The sequence below is a fragment of the Typha latifolia genome, chromosome 6 (genome assembly GCF_019914945.1).
Source record: "Typha latifolia isolate L0001 chromosome 6, TyphaL0001v2, whole genome shotgun sequence".
Classification (NCBI taxonomy): Eukaryota; Viridiplantae; Streptophyta; class Magnoliopsida; order Poales; family Typhaceae; genus Typha; species Typha latifolia.
The window spans coordinates 1,464,863-1,485,233 of record NC_133091.1 but is presented as its reverse complement, the minus strand read 5'-3'; the positions used below and the strand labels follow the sequence as shown (position 1 = coordinate 1,485,233).

At 38.1% G+C, this 20,371-nt stretch overlaps 4 protein-coding genes across 5 annotated transcripts; 3 read left to right on the top strand and 1 right to left on the bottom strand.

Moving 5' to 3' along the window:
- The first annotated feature begins 2,055 nt into the window (after window positions 1–2,055).
- Window positions 2,056–3,491, top strand: LOC140790281 (pathogenesis-related genes transcriptional activator PTI6-like). The gene has a single exon (XM_073140279.1). It carries the CDS (start codon window positions 2,406–2,408, stop codon window positions 3,192–3,194), a length of 789 nt encoding a protein of 262 aa, XP_072996380.1. The 5' UTR covers window positions 2,056–2,405; the 3' UTR covers window positions 3,195–3,491.
- A 6,256-nt stretch (window positions 3,492–9,747) lies between these two features.
- LOC140791002 (mannan endo-1,4-beta-mannosidase 8-like) lies at window positions 9,748–11,714 on the top strand. The gene is made up of 6 exons (XM_073141344.1): window positions 9,748–9,932; window positions 10,032–10,311; window positions 10,425–10,619; window positions 10,715–10,837; window positions 10,925–11,136; window positions 11,227–11,714. The coding sequence occupies exons 1-6, from the start codon at window positions 9,799–9,801 to the stop codon at window positions 11,573–11,575; spliced, it is 1,293 nt and encodes a 430-aa protein (XP_072997445.1). The 5' UTR covers window positions 9,748–9,798; the 3' UTR covers window positions 11,576–11,714.
- Window positions 11,715–11,808: 94 nt separating this feature from the next.
- On the bottom strand, window positions 11,809–12,961 carry LOC140790481 (methylesterase 17-like). The gene is given in 7 exon segments (XM_073140594.1): window positions 11,809–11,971; window positions 11,973–12,025; window positions 12,078–12,172; window positions 12,175–12,204; window positions 12,354–12,462; window positions 12,464–12,493; window positions 12,737–12,961. Coding segments are annotated over 7 exon segments (705 nt in total).
- Window positions 12,962–16,460: 3,499 nt separating this feature from the next.
- Window positions 16,461–19,939, top strand: LOC140790172 (uncharacterized). Of its 2 annotated transcripts, none has more exons than XM_073140130.1 (3): window positions 16,461–16,916; window positions 17,839–18,074; window positions 18,156–19,939. In XM_073140130.1, the coding sequence occupies exons 2-3, from the start codon at window positions 18,030–18,032 to the stop codon at window positions 19,617–19,619; spliced, it is 1,509 nt and encodes a 502-aa protein (XP_072996231.1). In that variant the 5' UTR covers window positions 16,461–16,916; window positions 17,839–18,029; the 3' UTR covers window positions 19,620–19,939. The 2 variants fall into 2 exon arrangements, with proteins under 2 accessions (XP_072996231.1, XP_072996230.1); XM_073140129.1 differs by having other exon boundaries at window positions 18,151–19,939.
- Window positions 19,940–20,371: the final 432 nt, after the last annotated feature.

Genomic DNA, 20,371 nt, shown 5'->3' with positions numbered 1-20,371 from the left:
AAAGGAAGGATAGACTTTATTGGATGGCTACATCCAGTGGCATCTTTAGCACAAAATCGGCTTACGCTACCCTAACTAAAGGCGACTGGGAGGCATCACCAAAAAGCCCCAACTCGGTAAGAATTTGGAAGGTAGTATGGAAAGTTTGTGAGGCTATCCCACAAGTCAAAATGTTCATCTAGCGTTGTCTGACGAGTGCTATTCCTATGTTTGTGAAACTCAACAAAAAAATATCGCATGTTGAAATGGTTTGCCTAATATGACTAAGCAACCAAGAGACGATTAAGCATCTTCTTATGTCCTATCAGTTCTCTACAGCAATTTGGTTTGCAGGTGCATTAGGGCTCTATCAGGGCCCAAAAATTAACAAATGTGATGAGTGGATAATATTTCTCAGCTTAAAACTAAGTAAAGAGCTTCTAGGATATGCATTCACCATGGTGTGGTTTATGTGGAAGACACAAAATGTTGTTGTTTTTTAGAACCAGAAACAAAGCCCATTGAAGGTGATCTCACAAACAAGCAAACAACGCCTTCTCCAAGGTTTAGTTTGATAGCATCTTCGATGCCATGCACCCGCAAAACAAAACAAAAAAACTAGCCAAACTAGAGAAAACCCGAATGGAGCGAAGGGGCTCATTTGCTGGGTGGATGCAGCTTGGAAGGGTGGTAGCGATGGTAGAGTGGGCATTTTAATTTTGAAAGAAAGACCCCATCTCAAACTATATAAAATCATCTATCTCACCGATTGTGGGAGTTCCCTTATCGGCGAGGCCCGCATCCTTTTACTTGGCTTGAAGAAAGCTCTGAAGTTGGAAAGACTAGAGGGTGGGTTTATCTACAACGACTACTTAAAGATTGTAAATGAAGTGAATGAAAGCAAAGAGGGCATCGATTGGCAAATATCTCCTATTATCCAAGAGTGCAAAAAATCCATGAAAATATTTTTGCTCATCTAGATTTTCTATTCAAGTAGGGTGAACAATGTGATTGCTCACAACCTCACCAGTGTAACTATCTAGAAGAAATGTTGTTGTAAGGAATGTACCGACTATATTATCTCTAATGTGTAATAGTTTAAAATGCAATGAATATATGTCTACAAATTTTTAAGTCAACTTTTTTTAAGCACCTAAAAGGAAAAAGAATTAAATTTTTTTTGGTTACTTTTGTGATCAATATGGGTTCGAGCTATTTGTGATATGACTCCTTATTTTTACCTATAACTTTTATATAATATCTACAGTTTTTTTTATTGTGATATAAAATAATTTGCAGGTAAGCGGGATGTTATTTGAAAATTTTCTGCCAAGAATTCTTCTGAAAGTAAATAATGATTAAATAGGGGTGTCAAATGAAAAAAATAATTCTCATGAGGAGGAAAAAGCTACGCTGAGGTAGCGGTCACGAAATTGAGGGCACGTGTCCTTCCACGTGACGTATCTCTCATCGTATCTTTCTACTCGCATGTAACGGCCAGGGAATCCCAAAACCAAACCAAACTACCCTCCGGGTACGCCGTGCTCACAAAGCCTACTAATCAAAACGACCTGGGATTAAATAAAAAAAAGGTACACGTGGAGGCAAATAAATAGACTTCTTCGTCTTCGGTGGGGCCCATCCCGGACGGTGGACCCCAATCAAGGCGGCCGGTTCCTACTCCTATAGCTGGGGAATTCGTTACAGTGGAGTCTCCTATGCTTAACGTGATCCACGCAATGTACAGAAGTGCCCTTGGACGCAGGCACCAATTGCGCTTATACCACCTCGTCCCACCGAGGCGTCCCAACACCCCTAAAATCCTAATATTAAAGTTGGGTAATTCGTTACGAAATGTACAGAAATAGCCCCGTAAAGATGCACCAATTGCTCTTATACCACTGATACATGTAGCAGTGCCAGACCAGCACTATTCAATACCCCGAAATATTCGTGCTGCCAGTTAGGAAGGGGCATTTTTGGCAATTCTATTACAATAACGTCCTCGAGCCGCGTCAGCGGAGCCAGCTGTAGGGTACTATAATGGAAACAGGGGAAAATGATAACAACGAGGGGGCCGAAACTTACCATGATAAATACCCGTCCATTGCTCAACACTTTCTCAGTTTCCTCCTCTGGGACTCCTCTCCTCTTCCCCCCTTCTCTTTCTACCTCTGTTTGGTCCCCCCCCCTTTCTCTCTCTCTCTCTCTCTTCTGCCTATGATTTGGCTAAAACCCTAGCCAAAACCCTAACCTCGGATCTCTTCTCCCTTGCTTCGAATGTTGTTTTCTTCTCTAAAACCGAAGGAAGAAGCAGCGGAGTGCTGATTTCTCCTGGTAAGGGTACTTCTGGTGAAGTATTTGATTCCTATGCTTTTGATGAAACCTCGAATCATTCGGGATCGATCGATTTGTCGCTCCGAGTGATGGATCCGAGCCTTAGATCGGACTTCGCCGCTGAAACGATCAAGTTCTCCGAACACGTCGTCACCACGAGGAAGACGTCACCGGCCGCCGGGAAATCGAGAAGCTCGAGGGGGAGGAGGATCGTCCGGATCTATGTGACGGACGCCGACGCGACGGACTCGTCGTCGAGCGACGAGGAAGTCGACGCTGCCGGACCCCGGAGGCTACGGCGGCGCGTGAGGAGACATGTGCAAGAGATAGGGATCGAGGTATCGACCCCGACGCCGGCGGTACGGAGGAGGCCGGAGCTGGCGCAGTCGCCACGGAGGAGGCCGGCGCTGGCGCAGTCGCCTGCGGCAGTGGACGGGCTGAAGCGATTCCGAGGCGTTCGGCGGCGGCCGTGGGGCCGGTGGGCGGCGGAGATCCGTGATCCAAACCAGGGGAAGCGGGTTTGGCTAGGGACGTTCGACACGGCGGAGGAGGCCGCCACCGTGTACGACAACGCCGCCGTCCGGCTCAAGGGACCCAAGGCGATCACCAACTTCCCGGCGCCGAAGTCACCTCCGGCTACTCCCACCGGATACAGCGGCGGCGCCCCCTTCTCTAACCTCTCGCCGACGTCGGTGCTTTTGTGCGGGGAGGAAGAGACCCCCTTCGACCGCTTTGACGGCGATTTGGACGCCTCCGCTTTCTCCGTCGAGACGCCGTTTAATCTAACGGACTTTTACCTCCCGCAGCCGCACTTTTGGGAGGTGGATTTCAGCGAGTTCGACGCCGATATTTTCTCGCAGGAGATCGTTGCCGTTTAGCGAGATTTTTCCGCCTTAATTACGATATTACCCTCGCTTAGCTGCAGTCGTTTTGGTAGTGAAGAAGAGTGTGAGACAGGATTTTTGGGGGACATTTTCCTTTTATCTTTTTAATTTAAATTTTTATTAAATATTTGATTAGTTGGGACATATCAATTGTGTGTTTAACCATAGTGTTACGGGGGAGCGGTGGGGGCGGTGAGAGTGGTGAGGTAGAGGCTTTGCTTGCGTCTCACGTTTTGACGTGGGAAAAAAAAAGTTCGCAAATATTTAATTCAAATGTTATCTTGCGAGACATATGGTCACGAACAAAAGAAAATTTTGGAAACTTTTTTTTTTTTATTCCCTTTCTCGTGTGGAAAATTCCGATGCTATTTTGGCGAAGTTAGTTGACACGTGGCAAGTACAGTAGAGCGTGCTACAAATTTCACTCTCAGGATAGTGGGGAAAGACTCTCAGCCTCCACTATCCATGTTGGATACTTATCCAATACATTATACCAGTCCCAATTATTCCGAGGTTATCATATTCCATCCGTATCATGTGGTTCGAATTTGTCGCTTTACTTTTTGGCACCAAATCTTAATTTAACCCCCCACCCCAACCCCTAATGGCTAATAGAATCTATGTACCCAATTCGGCCTAATCCTTTTCAGAATCTTCACACTTTGCAAAACGTAACATATGGATGGCTATCTGCAGATACTTCCAGAAAGCAAAGATTGGGTTATAATAATTAGTAGAAAAGATTTTGGTTTTCCTGAAGGGGCACAACAGTAATTAACGTTTTGCCGACGCGTCCCATGGGTTGGTACTTAGTACGCAGCAGTAATAAAAGGTCGAGAGAAGCATGACAAGGCTGGTGACGCTGCCCGAGAGTGGCGCGTTCCATCACGTGTCTAAAACCAAATCGCCGTAGCGTGCTGACACCGAGGATTTGGTGGGTCCCATGCACTTTTAACGTCAACTAACCACCTCCACTTACAGTGAAATATTTTACTGCAGTGGTGGCCGGAACAGTAAAGGTTAGAGCACATCTTCCCATCCCCCAATCTCTACTGTTCTACCCATTGCCATAGACGAGGGGAAAGCTGCCACATTTATTCAGCAAAAGCCATTCTTTAAGGACTAATCTTAAAGAATAAGAAACCGAATTAGATTATATATATATATATATGCTACGCTTACAATACCTGCCGTCATCTACATCTCTCCTTCGTATAGTTAGGATAGAAACTAAATCCCTTTGTACGTCTACCTCCTGAATAGCCAACATAGCAAACTAATTAACTGTTTGGGCGTGGAAAACAACACAACAACTCTGATATTAAATGTGAAACCCAACACACAGTTCATATATTTGAATAACAACCATCAGGCCATGGAACGAGCCGACAACTCCTGAAGAAGTCACGCACGAGTTAGATCGCTTCAAAGTCAATTGAGATTGGGACCCAAGTGAGAAAATTGCGATGGGCCCAGGCCAGATTGGAAGGCAGGACACGGCAGGCATGCTCCCTGAATCCATGCCACCCTCTCATGGCAACTCATGTGGCGTGGGGTTTTCAAAAATTAGGATACAATGTTCCTCTTTTTGAACGGCTCAGGATGAACGGGATGTGGTCAGATGGTGGGATTGCAACAAAGTCTTCAGCAGCCAGCCAAGATGGGAAAAGTGGCAGAAGAGTTTGGAAAGTTCCTAACTAGAATGAGACCCATGTCACAAAATATTTGCAAACAAGAAGAGTTGACATGTTAGTATTTGCTACTTTTCCTGGGAAAGAGATGTGGAATAAAGATTTCAGGAAAGGAGAAAATATATATATATAGCATAGAGAAAGTAATTGAATGCTTCAAAGGCATCAGGTAACAGAAGAGTAACCTGAGAAGGGTGAAGAAGATTCTTAATTCTTGGGTCATTTCATTAGATGGAAATTCTTACTGGTGGGAGAAACGTCAAAGATCTGCAAGTACTGGTGAGGTGAGCTGTTTTCAGATCTATAAATGGAAGCTCAGTGGAACATTAACTGGAGGGTAGAAGGCACTGCCCGGCACTCAAAATATCAGTGATTTATCTCTACTTCCCCCAGCAATCTTGGCTGGATGCACATGACTGACTGAGTTCAACCACCCCAAGGATCCACAATTTGCATTATTGTCTCTTTTACAGACAGTGAGATGACCAAGTTCCTGGCACTAGATTAAAGAAGCCTGTCCTTTCTTGAATGATTTGTTTCTCCTTTGCGGTATTAGAGTCAATGAATGTGCACAGAAAGTATAATCTACCAGAAGTAAGTGAAAAAAAAAAAAAAGAGAGAAAAAAATCACACACAAACGAAGAATAATTTTATAGACATTGCAGTCTATTGTATAAGAAGTGCATATTTGGAAGGAAAAGGAGATACATTTACCTCTTCTTTAGTGTTGTAGGAGTGGAGGCTAGCAGGTGCACTTTCATTGACACCTGAGGTAAGGCGCAGGAGTTATGCACGATGATGCTTTGATCGAATAGTGATTATTTGCTGAATGAAATATCTCAATGGTTTAAAGAAATCGTATATAAATGCAGAATATGAAATATTTAATATATTGCAATAGAAATCATACCATCAAATGCAAGCAGAAGAACAAAGATTAGTAGATAAGCATTGACTAGCTAGAGTGCACCACGCCCAAGTTAAATGATAGGATACCTCTTGCTACTAATTGTGCACACTCATTGATCTTTTGGTCAATTTGAGTTCTGCATGTGCAATTCTCATAGTGTCCATATAAATAGCAAGCATTACATGGTAACAAGAATGTATGCAGTTGTTTTTTACCTCAATATCAGTTTTGGTCTTCCTTTCTCTCTCATGGTACCTTCTACTTAGGCAGAATCCCTCCTTCATACAATGTACTATTATTCCAAACCATCTCAACTGCTTTCCATGTAACCTCATCTATGAATGTGACACTCAAAGGTGATGACAATGTGTTCAACTTGACGGGTGCCCAGTTAAAGAAAAAAAAAAGTCACATTAATAACATTTGTTTATAAGATATTCATCAAGAAATGTTGCAATATCTTTTGGGTGAATATTCTCAACGTTAAATGAACCAAGGGGAGCACAATGGGCAGCTTCGGAAGGCACGGGGCCATAAATGAGCACACTGGGAACAAAGAGAAGAGTCTAAGAGAGATATTTTGAGCATATGCCAATGAGGAGACAGAATAAATACATGAAATCATGAAGGAAACCATATTAATCAACAATACTTGTGACCCAAAGGAAAGAATACACACAACTTGGTATGAAACAAAAATCAAGTCTCCATTACTGAAAATGCTAACTACAGAACAAATCTTCAGAAAGGGCAACTCTCAGCTTATCACGCCAAAACAATGCGTGTGTATCATATCCACGATAGAAGAAAAAGAAGTTTAATGTTCCTGCTTTCTTTCTCTCCTCTCTCTGATCTCACTCCATACTGAACTTAATGACCATTTAAGTCCCACAGATTGAAAAGTAGCCTACCGTGAACTCTTACTTGCAACATACATACGAGAAGTAAAATGATAATTTGCAATGATTCAACTTCACTAGAAATCTCAAGAAAGGAGGTTAGCTCTACTTAAGAAATCCAAGTAAGCACGACAAAAGTTTATACTAAGTGTGTGACAAACAAAGAGTAGGATTTATCTCGTACATGGATCTTTAATGCCACTATGCAACAAAATAATCAATTGCTGCCACAGCCCTATGGTTTCCTGCCTTCCCCAATTGCAGGAGCTTCAGCCTCAAGTATCCCCTAAACAAACCATAATTATACCGAACGAAGGAAAAAGAAAAGTAGCATGAAAAAAAAAACTTCCATGGCCAACTTCCAATTGTTGCAAAGAAACTTCCAGAGTCATCAGACATTCGGCGATCGATTTAGATTCGAGAGTTACTTCTTAGTAATGCTCAAAGCAAAGATTGCTCTGCATATGGCAGAAGGCAAAGAGTTGACGAGCCACTTTCTTCTCTATAGAGGATTGCTAACATGGCAGCGGCTCCGTAGCCTAGGAAAGCCTGCTGAGAAAGGCCCGTAAGCCCAAAGCTACTTTTAAGTGCAATCCTATATAAAATTGGGTAAATACTCCACCCGAGCTCACTTTAGCATCAGCCCAGTCAGACCCAAAAGTTTATTGGACTAGCTCGACGGCTCAGCCGAGTAAGAGTCCGTAGCTCTTCGCTCATCCATTACGGTTCAACCCGAGAGTGTATAATATATAAGCCCATTCATCCATATATTTTTATTAGATAAACCTTTTGGTTATGATAGTATTTGTTAACTGAGATGGCAATATACCTAAATTTTAACGTTAAGCTTCTAGCTTGGCCTCAATCTAGCCAACTCACTGGATGATTGCTGGTATCGCAGCCATTGGCACGAGTAGCTACGGTAGACTGATCTTTGTCATCAATGCCGGAGTTGTGCGTTTCTCTGTTCTCCTTTTATTTTGAATATATATATATATATATACTCGCTGGATGATAATCTCTAGTCTCTACCCACCATCAATTAACAATAAGATCTCTGTGTGTGTGACATGACAGGCACGTCGGTAGCTACTGATTTGGGATACTATTATTCAATGTATTTGGCTCGTAGTCGTAGGCCAAGTACATTGAATAATATAGAGCTGATTTCCAAATAATATAGAGCTGATACCATTACTTGAATGTTGTTTCTTGAATTTTCTGCCAAATTTTGATATTTTTAATCCATTAAAGGAGGAGATACTCACTATATCTTGAATTATATATACAGGGGGCTGTTGATAAATTGTAGGCTAATAATAATAAAGATAAAAATTATAGCATAAGAGAATAGTTTTTTTTTTTGTGAAATAGCTTTAGTTAAATTAAAGATAAAAATTATAATTAAATTTATATGTGAAATAATTTAAATAATACTTTTAACTTAGAGTATAGATAATTTGATGTTTGCTTTCTAACATAGAGTAATGCTTTCTAACCTAGAATATAAAAAAAAAAAGATAATTTTGAAACAAATGAGAGTCTACATTTTTACTATATTATAAATAAATTTCTTTCTTTATTATTTACTAATAGTGCCCTTATTTTGCTAAAAAATATTAAGGCAATGCTTTATATTTGATTGGGTAGATATAATGTAAGTTGACCATCATATTAACTTAATAATAGAACCAAATTAAGCCATCAAAATATTTTAGAGATAAAATAAAATACTAATTTTAATAAAATTGGATCAAATCAAGCTTTCAAAATACTAAATCGCATCTAAGCAATAATTTAAGAATATAAAAACACCATTTGAGAATTTAAAAGATAAAATTATAAATAATAAAAAAATGATCTTATTTATAATATAATAAAAATATAGGATGTGATTTGTTACTCCCTTGTAAACAGACGTGATGCATGGATTCATGCACCATGAAAGCCCACTACCACTAGATCTTTTATAAATGATACGCGATTTTTAAAGCACGTGCTTCTCATAAATTCTAGTTTTTAAACAAATTTCAGTGGTTGGAATGCCATGCTGACAAGTTGTGAGAAATTATGGAAATAATTAAGTATTAGCATCTCATAATAAAATAATGATAAGAATGAGGAAAAGGTCAACGATGGTATCTATAAAGCATAATTGGCATCCCAAATTCTTTTCATTCCTTGATAGGTCAAGCTTCCTAATTCTCGCAAGATACTGCATTTCTAACAGTATTTTTCTGTAAGTTTTTCATCATCTCTCCTTTAATTTAAAATAATTATTTTTTTTCTATAGATGATTCAATCTGTGCTAGTATATCGAGAGTGTCATACAAACATATAAAAGTACATAAAGATCAAACTCATATATATATATAGAGAGAGAGAGAGAGAGAAAGAGAAAGACAAGGGATCTCTTTTGTGTGATGAGAAAGGGGCTTATTAGAACTCAGATTTTTTTTAAAATTAATAAATATAGTCACTACCGTACTAGGGATCTCTTTTGTGGTTTTTTATTTTATTTTATATTAGAATATATAAGATAAGCGAGCTTGATAGTATTACTAGTACTACAAACCTGGCCTCTAAATATATGGGCTTAGATGAGCTCCATCATTTATGCCAAATTATGATAGCACTCAAAGTATACATTTCTTGGTATGTAATAAATTTCGAAACACACTAGTGCTTTGCTACTAGGTTTTCATAGCTAGGAATTGGAGATTTTTGAGAGATTTAGACCAAACTAAAACTAAAATTGCCTCGGCTCCTTGTTGTTGTTGTTTGAAGAAATTCTTCCCTTTAATTGTTCTCTTTCTCTTGAAAAAAGAAATGTGTATATAATATATTTGTTATTTAAAATTTAATTTATATTATTTTATATGTATTATAAAATTTATTTATTTATATTTTTAATCAGTATTTTTATATTTAACTCGTGGATATTATGATATATAAAATTATAAAATTATAAGGAGTGAAATGAATTTAAGCCTAATAGGGTTTAAAATGTAATTTCTCTCATTTTCTCCTCTTGCCTTCGACTTCGAGCTAATATTCCCAGTATCCGAGGAACCATTTGTTTTAATGGCTTGGGAACTATGGATTCCATGTCCATTCCAAATGGGAATTACACTCTTCTTTTTTCTCCTCCATTGCCATCCATCTTCCTTGCATCAATTCTCATGGTCTCTTTCGAAAATTTCGTTACCAATGAATACTTTGGCCCTAATAGGTACCCACAAGAGAAGAAGCCCACTTCTCTTCTCCAATCCCCACTCCACCTGATACCTTCTCAATTTTGATAACATGTTTTCTTGCACTTTGCTCACAGGATTCAATTTTGGGGTGAAATGGGTGACGAGGAGTGGGCAATGGTTGGAAGAGAAGGGACCCAATTGGTGATCAAGGACCGACCTTTCTTCATTAATGGGTTCAATACATATTGGTTAATGGTGTTTGCAGTAGGCCCAGAGACGAGGAGTAAGGTTTCTGATGTCTTTAAGGAGGCCAAGGGTGTTGGCCTCAACGTCTGCCGTACCTGGGCTTTCAATGACGGTGGATGGAGAGCTCTCCAAACATCACCTTACAATTACGACGAGGAGGTGTTCAAGGTAATCTCCAATTCGTTTCTAAGTTTGGGTTGAAACAAGTTATGATTTTGCTGCCCTCCGTGTGTTTGAGAATGGGTCCCAATCAATTGGTATTTTGAAAATTTCTTCCGTAGGCACTGGATTTTGTAGTCAGCGAGGCAAGAAGTCATCAGATCAGACTTATACTGTCTTTATGTAATAACTGGGGGGACTACGGGGGGAAGCCTCAGTATGTGAAGTGGGGTAAGGATGCAGGCCTGAACTTAACTGACGACGATGACTTCTTCTCCGATCCAATCATTAAAGACTACTACAAAGCTTTTGTGAAGGCAAGCATCCCATGTCCAAATTAAATTTTGAGAATTCTGATTTCAACTGAAAAGTGATTGCTCTGCGTCCTCTTCTTGTTGTTTGATGTGTTTAGGCTGTTCTCACCAGAGTAAACACAATAACGAATGTGGCATATAAGGATGACCCCACTATTTTGGCATGGGAGCTGATTAATGAGCCAGAATGCCCTTCAGATCCTTCCGGCGATAAATTGCAGGTTTAATTCGCAAACTAGTTTCGCTTAGCTATTAGTATATTAATTGGCACACCTTCAATGTGTTTTTAAGGCTTTGCTTACTTTTAGGCATGGATAGAAGAGATGGCATCATATGTCAAGTCCATTGATCCAGTGCATCTGTTAGAGTGTGGCGTTGAAGGTTTCTATGGCCCTTCTAACCCTGAACGTCTAAATTCAAATCCCGCAAGCTATTCGGGGCAAGTAGGAACAGATTTTATCAGGAACCATCAAGCTTCCGGTATCGATATTGCTTCTGTTCACATCTACTCTGATAGCTGGTAATTTTGCTTTTTTCCCCCATAGTAAGCTTGTCAATCGACTAGAGTGAGTTGTAGTATCATTTGCTACTGTCTTTAATTCTTTGAAAGGCTGCCACACTCGATCTCGGACGATCACCTGCAATTCGTGAAGACCTGGATGGAACAACACATGGATGATGCAGCGAAATTGCTCAGGATGCCAATCATGTTTGCGGAGTTTGGAGCGTCGCTGAAGGATGAGAGGTTTGATCTCGAGTTCCGAGAAGCCTTCTTTGAGACAGTCTACAGTACTTTCTTGAGCTCCAGGATGGCAGGAGGTGTTGGAGGAGGATGCGTAATCTGGCAACTATTCCCTGAGGGTGTAGACCATATGGATGACGGGTATGCCATAATACTGGCGAAGGCTCCCTCCACCCAAAACGTTATCTCACTCAACTCAAAGAACCTCCTCACCTGAAACCTCTGCTATCTTTCGATTTAGTGAATATGTTTGAAGACATTCTGTTTGTATGATTTATGTTCTCGCAATGTTTCAAACATTAAAGTTTGTTACATATTTATAATAAACAAGGTGATTGGTGATGAACAAAAAAAAACTAAAATTGTTAACTGGCCCATGCAGGTCTCGAACCTGCGACCTTCGCGTTATTAGCACGACGCTCTAACCAACTGACATCATATAATTTGATGTCATTGCACTTCATGGTGATTAGGATCTGAGAAGAAAGGGTTATGATCTGTCTCCATGACCAACACATCACTTGGTGGCCATCTCCTGATCATGGCATCCTGCTGCTCTGGCCTTACCATATGATCATGTGTTGTCTTTATGAAGACTCTTCTTACTTTATCCCTCCAAATCTAGCACTGCAAATTGCAGCAGTGGCATTGAAGCTAGTGTTGAATCCTAATTCATCCCATTCAGCAACAATTGAGTCAAGTTTGAATTAATTAATTACCTCTTCAGGGCTCATCTGGTATAATATTTTTCTTTGAAACTCTTTTCGCAATGAGACAGTCGTCGGAGGATGATCGGATCCCAAACCAAATGTCGGTCGCCGAATTCGGATAAATTAGGTATTCCGTGTTAATAAAAAATGAAAAGTAAACTTTAGCCTTCACATTTAAAATATAAAAGTATGTTTCATGGTGAACATGCATGTAACTTTCTATTTAGTTTCCTCAAAATTTTATGGTAAGAAATGTTGAGAATTTTAAGGTGAAGAGGATCACATCTTTGGTGTCTTCTTCTGTGTGAAACCCAAATGGAAGCATGGCGGCTGCAATGAAGAAGGCAAGCTTGATCTTGTCCCCAAATAAATGGATGGTATGAGTAATACTTAAATCCTCCTGCACTATGTCCCACCAACATTACCTGAGATAAAAAAATTAAATCAACTTATTTTTATCTCTTCTATCCTGCATTCCTGCTTCATCACCCAAAACATAAAGTTAGGGGAAAAAAAAGAGGATTAATTATTTTAGAACCCGTGAGATTTTCCGTAAAAATATTTTTATCTCATCTCTTTCTATCAATTCAACTATTGCATGCATCATCATAAAATTGAAAAGAGAACAAGACTAGGAACTTCTATTTATATAACAACGTCACTGCTACCTTCTCATCATCCGGCAACGTTGACATTAGATCGACGAGCGGCTTATCGTACTCGTCAAACGAACGGACGGCGCCCGGCTCGGTGCGGTCAACGCCGGCGGTGGTGAGGTCAACGCACGAGACTTTGTGACCGGACTTCTCGAGGAGACACCTGAGCTTGAACCAGCACCAGGCTCCATGGCCGACGCCATGGACGAGTATAAAGTGTTCAAACTCTTCTCCCATTTCCTACGTCTCTCTATATTCTCATTCTCTCTAACTCTCCAATATTATTTATCGAGTACGAGAAGGGGCAACCCTGTCATTGACGGGGTTTTGAATAATCTTTTCAAAGTATTACGAGTTTTGAGCGGTTTAATTACGTTGTCTAAGTTTAATGAAGTCAACGAAGATATATATATATATATATATATATATATATATATATATATTATTATTATTTTTTCCTTCGCAAAGTGACAGTTAAATTGCATCGGATAGTTTAATCAACCTTTCATAATTCCTAAGTCAAATATTTAAGGTGCTTAATTAATGCCGAATGGAAGCTTTACGGTGAAAGCCATTTGCTTATTGTTTAGCTATGAGTATAAAATCTTATATTATATATATGTGTGTGTGTGTGTGTGTATATTTCTCAACATGAGCTAATTTTTAATTTTTAAATTATAATCCTAATTGATGTTATTGTTTTCTTTCACACTGACTAGATAATGACTTATAAATTATACATCATATGCCGGCCGACGAGTTCCATAGTTATCATCAAACAACTTGGAGTGGCATTTTCTTTGGGATCTAAGACAATTTGGGAACTTATCGGTGGTCTAAAAAAATTATTTGGAGTTCCTAAAAAATGAAGACCCAATTAGGATAGTGTAATAATTCTACTTTGGGCCTATTTTTTAGCCCAATAAATGGCCCAGGAAACAGATTATGGATTTACACACTAGAAACTATTTATCTTGGGGTATTTTTATAATAAAAAGTTTATCTCAAAGCTTATCTTAAATTATTTTTCTTCCATATATAGGTATTTATAAAAAAAATATTTTATTCGGTGATGTCATGGATTTCTCATGAGGAGAGTGAGAGTCAAGAGTGAAACCAAAGTTTTGATATCATATGAAGTACATGATCCATCACATGTACTTCCCCCCCTAACGCCAAGTGAGAGATATTATTTACATTCATCATGTGTCATCCCCTCTTCAAACTGATGGCGGCGCACCGTTGGGGATATAAATGCTATCATAATTATTTACATTAATGTGAGTCATAAATTCATGCGAACTTGGTCCTTAGCTATGTTTAGATAAAAATAAATAAAAATGGGAGCTTTCTTGAATGATTATGTAGCAAAATGACGAGTGCTAATTCTTTTGTTAGTTTGTCTAACCTATAATTAGCCAACGAGGTTATGGATAGATTTAAGGACATAAATTTTTTAAGGGCTTTCAAGGAATCCAAGTTCTCAAGATTTGGCCAATTAGGTCTTGAGACATTGACTAAATAGTAGTCGAATGGCTCGACCCTATGAGATTAGGAGGATCGGCGGATAAGAGAGATTAGAAGTAAGATAAGATCATTTGACAGGAGAGACGACGACGGTTCACGAGAGAGAGAGAAGGGAGATGTTAAGGTATATATATATATATATAATTTATCTTAAAGATTTACTTAACTTAACTATAACTTATTTTAAGGATTTATTTGACTTAATTAAAATTTGATTTAAGAACTTACATGACTTAACTATGATAATAAACGGTATTTAAGCTCACGGCATCTATCTTAGACTGATAGAATTCGACTACTGAACTATAATAATGACTTTGATTATAGACTATTATTAAGGATAACACGATGGATGAAACTTAATTTTCAATCTGATGGTTAACTCGTCATGTTCATTGTCAAATGCATCTCGCGTGACACAAAAAGTCAATGGTTGCAATTAAAGTCTTGCTGTTAAAATGTAAATTAAGAAATTAAAGAATGCAACTCAGAAATTGACTTTGATGCCATTCGCCAATCACCACTTCATTTCCAAAGTCAATTGCTGGATATTGTTGACATTTGGATCCAACACTTGTCCCTGTAAGATTAAGTTCGGAGAGTAAGCTAAATCGACATCCAGGACACTCAAAACACAAATATCTAAAATATATATTTTTAATATCATAATTACTATTAGAATCTTTTGATTCTTTCATAATTACTATTATGGTTAGTTTTTAATAAAATGCTCATCACAAATTATTGTTAAAAATGACAAATAATAAAATACCCTCTCTTTTTTAAAGTCTAGAATGTAAAATATTTATCAACCAATTTTTTATTTTGCATAGAAGAGAATAATTTTTTTTTGTACTATGATATTGGATAAAATAATAGGTAGTTTATGAATCATTTAAAACAATTAATACAAAGGTAAAATAGTGTTTTTTTAAATTTAAGTTCGGTTTTAATTGTGATTAGATGGGATGATATTTTTTGAAAGAGTATAATAATTTCGATTGTAACTATAATATTTTAAAAAGTATAATGATAATTATAACATTTTGGAAAAAATTCGTCCCCAACAAAATAAGATTGCACTTTGTATAGTATCTTAGCACGATTAGAATTAATCCCGTGTGCAAAAGCTTTGAATGCAATTAACTCTCTGCACAAATGGAGGTACACTTCGTTGGGCTTCTTTAATTTGATTACATAAATTGCAACCAAACAATAAAACCGTATATATATATATATATATATATATATATATATATATATATATATATATATATGAAGTAATGGAAGCCATTACATTCACAACGTTATAAATAAATTGAACAAATATTATTAAGAATAAGAACGATTATTTCAACTTATACAGAGGTGTGCTCGCAGGCAAGGAAAAAAAAAATTTATTGCTGTTAGATGGATTATTTTATTTGTTGAGTGAGTTGGCTTGAAAGTTAATACGAGAAAAAAAATTATGAGTATAATTTTCTCCAAAGTAAGTGCATGATTTAAACTTATTGTGGTCTAAATTTTAAAAAAAATTATTTCACTATATTTATTTAGTTTATCATTCGTCAGAATAAAAATAAAAATTGTAGGACAATTCGTACCCTTCCGTAGAATATTCATTTTATTTATATAGAAAATTCTATGTTTTCTTTTATTCATAAAAAAATCTATATTGTGTGTTTATTGTGGTCTATATCTCTCCTTTCATTATTTTTATTTTAATCCACACGCTTTTAATTAAGCTTTAAAAACCATCCACTTATTTTTATTTGATCAAGAAAATCCTATATAGGCATGGTTGGTTGAAAAGTAAACAAAAAAAAAAATAATAGTGTAAACACATATATAGGGTCTAAAATGAGAAGAAGAAGAAGAAGAAGAAGAAATCCTTTGACTTTTCTTTTAAATCTCTATGAGTTCACACTACTTCACTTTTTCATTTACTCTGCATCAAATTTGAAGCTAAAAAGAAAGTAGAATAATTTGAGCTATGGATTAGAAAGGTTATGAGATCGATTTTAATTTTAAATAATTTAAATAATTAATTTTATAATTTTATAATTTAATAGTTTAATTTAATGGCTCAAATCAATGGATAGTTCGACAATAAAGTTGACTAAAACAAAATTTAGTTCGGAGCTCATTTCTAGCCTTAACAAAAAAAGACAGCTTCGATCCTTGGAGTGTAAGAAAACAAGTGATCACAGAGAAGGACCCACTTCAACCATCCGCTCTCAAAGTCGTCTCCTTTATCTTCCCCTCGCCATGGTTAGTTTGGTTGAACGAGAGGAGAAGGACCTTGACTTCTTCCCTCCTCCGTTGACCAGCGCTTATAATAACTTCTGGTCACGAGACACGGAAAAATGTCGATAGATATATAGCTTTGATTCTTTCTCCGCTAAGGGTTTCTGTGTGTTCGTGTTTCATCTCTTGATTCTCTATTCCTTATTGGTCCTTCGCTGTCTTGGAAAAGGCATTATCTTGTTTATAGCTACCCACCATTTTTTCTTCGTTGGCACGCTTCGGTAGCCTTTTGCTTTCCAGAATAATATATATGGGTTTTCCATTAGAAGTTGTTTCTTGTCGTTCTCTGAGCTCTTCTAACACAAAGAGGCGAGGAAGGAGATGACTTGAAGGACATAGAAGCTGTCAGCATTCAAAGGTGGCTCTTTTCTTTCTCTTTCTTGTTCCTTCCGTGCTATCTCTCATCTTGGAATTTCTCTGTTTCTTTCCAAAGATATTGCCCGTATTGATATGTTACTTGGTAATCTAGATGTTGGTCTTCATTATTTCAATGCTTTCTTCTGGTTATTGAGTTGAATTTGGCTTTTCTTCCTTATTCTAGTGATTATTTCACTGTTGATTCCATGATTTGAATAGATTTTCAACCTTATAGAATGGTGACCTCTCTATGTTTTGTACGCCCATTTGTTCAACATGTTAATTGGGGAAGCTTTGAGCTTTGTAAAGGGAAATTTCAGAAGTTCTTTTGCTTCGTGATCTGAGTATATGCGATCTTGGTGGAGATCGCAGGAACTTACTTTTTTTTTAGTGGGTCCTACTTCCTTTTCTAGTTGCCCCTCCTGCCTCTAGATCTAATTGCAAATATGTTCCACTTCGATATGGAACTATGAATGAATTACTTCAAATTTCTTCTATTGTTTCTATTTTACCTTGAGAGCCGATACCCCTACTTCACGGCAAGATTTGTGCTTGTGTTTCTTGGTTTTCCTTTCTTGTGAAGAACTAATACTTGTTAATTTAATAAGCCATCTAGAGTTAGTTCTTTGACTGACTTTGTCTAGATTTACAAGCATGCTAATCTGATTTTCTCCATGTATAATTCTATGGATGCAGTAGAAAACACTCTTACGTTCGTAAGTCGTAATTAAGTGCAAAAGCTAGCAAGAGCACATGACTCTAGATGTTTTTAGGACTTCTAACTTTGGAAACACATCTTAATTTGTCTAAATCTTGAAGGTCATAGCTAGTGATTTTACTTCCACTGATATGTCCTCCTTGCTGATTACATAGGAAGCAAGAAGTTGGATACTCCTGACTCTTGGTTATAAATTCTTCTGCAGATTGTGAGAGATCTGGAAGAGGATAAAGATGGGCGTTTTTCTTCGTTGGAACATTATGTCATACAAGATGTTTTTTGATTAGGCATTTGGTTTATATATTTGAGCCCCTCAAACAACCATGGGTGGCACTTCTCCTAATGTACGGTTCGTGAGATGTCCGAAATGCCATCTGCTTCTGGTCGAATATTCTAATGTTCCTGTTTACCCATGTGGTGGCTGCGGTACAACCCTTCAAGGTATGTTCTTTCTTCAATCTTCAAATGCTTCCTTTTCTTGTAAGAGAGAATTGTCCAAAATAGTTGTTCTTCGCAGCAAAGAAAGGAAATGCTGGAGGAAGCTCCAATTCAGTAGCTTCTGAAGCTGATAATTATTCAAATCCGCCAGATAATTTCTCTACAGATACTGGCTCAGTCTCTTCAAAGGAAGACGTTTCCCCCTTATCTTCAAATACAAACATTTCAGAGTTGGAAGAAGTGAATTCTCTGGATCTGAGTCGGCAACCAAGCATGAGTCCAAACTTGACCCACAAATTGAAAGAACCATCACATACCATCAGTCGTAGCATTGCCTCAGTCGACGATATCCTTGATAGAGCAAGTGAGAATGGACCTGATGAGAATCTACGATCTCCAGCTACACGAAGTACAAGTGCTTATGATGGAAGCTCCTCGTTCTCTGATGCTGGAAGCAGTGCGGGTTCCCATGGTCGAGCTATCTCCAAATCTAGACGGACTTTTCGGGCAAAGGCATCAGTCACAGATGATAGTAGAGTATACAACAAGATCAGTGCTGCTATTGAAGCAGATCATCGTGCCAGCAGTCATTTTTCAAAGTCATCAAATGCGAGCTTTAACTCGGATACCATGGAGAAATATAGTATGAGAAGATATGAGTCATCTTCCAAATATGGTATTAATGAGAGACTGCGAGGAACCTCAGTTGACTTTGAAGACTCCCAGTCGATGCAGAGCTCAATGGACTCACAAGAGGATTTCCCACAGAATGCATTATTCAAGTCCAAGCAAGTTGAACGTGATTACGTAGAGCGACGGAGGAAGATGGGCGCATTCAGAGACAGTCCTAGCAAATTTTCTAACCAAATAGTTCCCGAGGAAAGTTTTCAGCACAGAGGTATTAGCCCACAACGACAAATCTATTCCCACAAATCTAATCGGCAATCTCCTCAACGTCCTAATCCAAGCCCAACATCTTGCATTCAAGGTGGATTATTCTGGGACAACAAGCAGCAGAAGTCAAGTTGCAATGTAAAAAGGCAGGTCATTAAACACCACTGCAGGCCTATCTCAGAGGGTGCTCCTTTTGTCATCTGCTATAAATGCTTCAATCTGCTTCAAATTCCTGTAGATGCTTTAGTATCGAGGGGGAGATTAAATAAGCTGCAGTGTGGTTCCTGCTCAGAAGTTCTTATGTTATCATTTCCTGCTAAAACTTCTATGGATACTGAGGCTCATCGTACAGAGGCTAGAACTGGGGATGATTCCCCTCAAGATCCAGTTTCTATCTATGAAGAATATGGAATGTCCACCAGAAGCTCTTCAAGTGAAACTGAGTCCGTCCTACACGACAACAGGAACTCTTCTATAATGGGAGGTCGTGAGCAAGCATCAGCCTTGGCACTTCATCGGCTCATGGGATATGCGTCAGCCCGTGATATAATGTATCAAGTCGGTGATATTGGCCAAAGCTTTAGATCGACAGCTTCACGTTCTTATCAACGTTCTAAGGAGAGCAATGTGGGATATTTGATGGAGAAGAAGTAATATTACTTCACATCATGAGCAAGCACTGATTCATTAAGATTTCAGAGGACTGAGCACTTAAAACAGTATATTCTTTGAAACGAATACATTGAGGGAGGGAGGGTAGGTGGCAAGTGAAATATAGCATTATGGGTTATGAGATGTTTAGTCCTCCAAGAACGTGTGAAATTCTAAATTTTGATCTGGATAACTACTTCCATGTTTGTGCTTTCTTTTTCTCCCTTTTGTGATTAGACAAATACTCAGGTTTATTATTTGATTTGTTCGATTGTGCAGCTTTACTCAATAAAAAGATATAATTTGATTGTTTCAGTTAACAATCGACAATCTTTGATGCTGAACGATTTTAATGTTCCTTTGGTGTAGGCCAAATACTTGTTACAGAAGTAACTATTCCTTATATCATTGTCATCCAGATGCATAATTCAAGTATCACATCATTAGGGACGTAACTGCATAGGAGATGGATGCATTGCTTTTAACATCTTTAATCTATATGTTAGGTTATGTTTTTGTCGTCAAAACTGATAACAAATCAGTATGCCTTGATTCATTTATGCATCATCTGAGGGAGAAAAAAAAATTGCACGGCGTTGAAAGACTAAAACATCTTGGCTCACATTTTTCTGAGGACAAATTTTTAATTCCTAATGCGGGCTCATCTTTCTCTAGCTGAGTTCCCTTAGGAGTTTCTCGCAAACTGCTCAAGGAGAAATGTTTCGTTTTTTCCATATTATTATGTAAAATATCTG

Excerpts from the sequence above, each read along its gene's own strand:
- LOC140790281 (XM_073140279.1), top strand. The coding sequence starts at position 2,406 with ATGGATCCGAGCCTTAGATCGGACTTCGCCGCTGAAACGATCAAGTTC.
- LOC140791002 (XM_073141344.1), top strand. The coding sequence starts at position 9,799 with ATGGATTCCATGTCCATTCCAAATGGGAATTACACTCTTCTTTTTTCT. Across the intron at positions 10,620-10,714 it reads ACTACAAAGCTTTTGTGAAG|GCTGTTCTCACCAGAGTAAA; the intron begins GCAAGCATCCCA and ends TGATGTGTTTAG. Across the intron at positions 10,838-10,924 it reads CTTCCGGCGATAAATTGCAG|GCATGGATAGAAGAGATGGC; the intron begins GTTTAATTCGCA and ends GCTTACTTTTAG.
- LOC140790172 (XM_073140129.1), top strand. The coding sequence starts at position 17,957 with ATGGGTGGCACTTCTCCTAATGTACGGTTCGTGAGATGTCCGAAATGC. Across the intron at positions 18,075-18,150 it reads CTGCGGTACAACCCTTCAAG|CAAAGAAAGGAAATGCTGGA; the intron begins GTATGTTCTTTC and ends TGTTCTTCGCAG.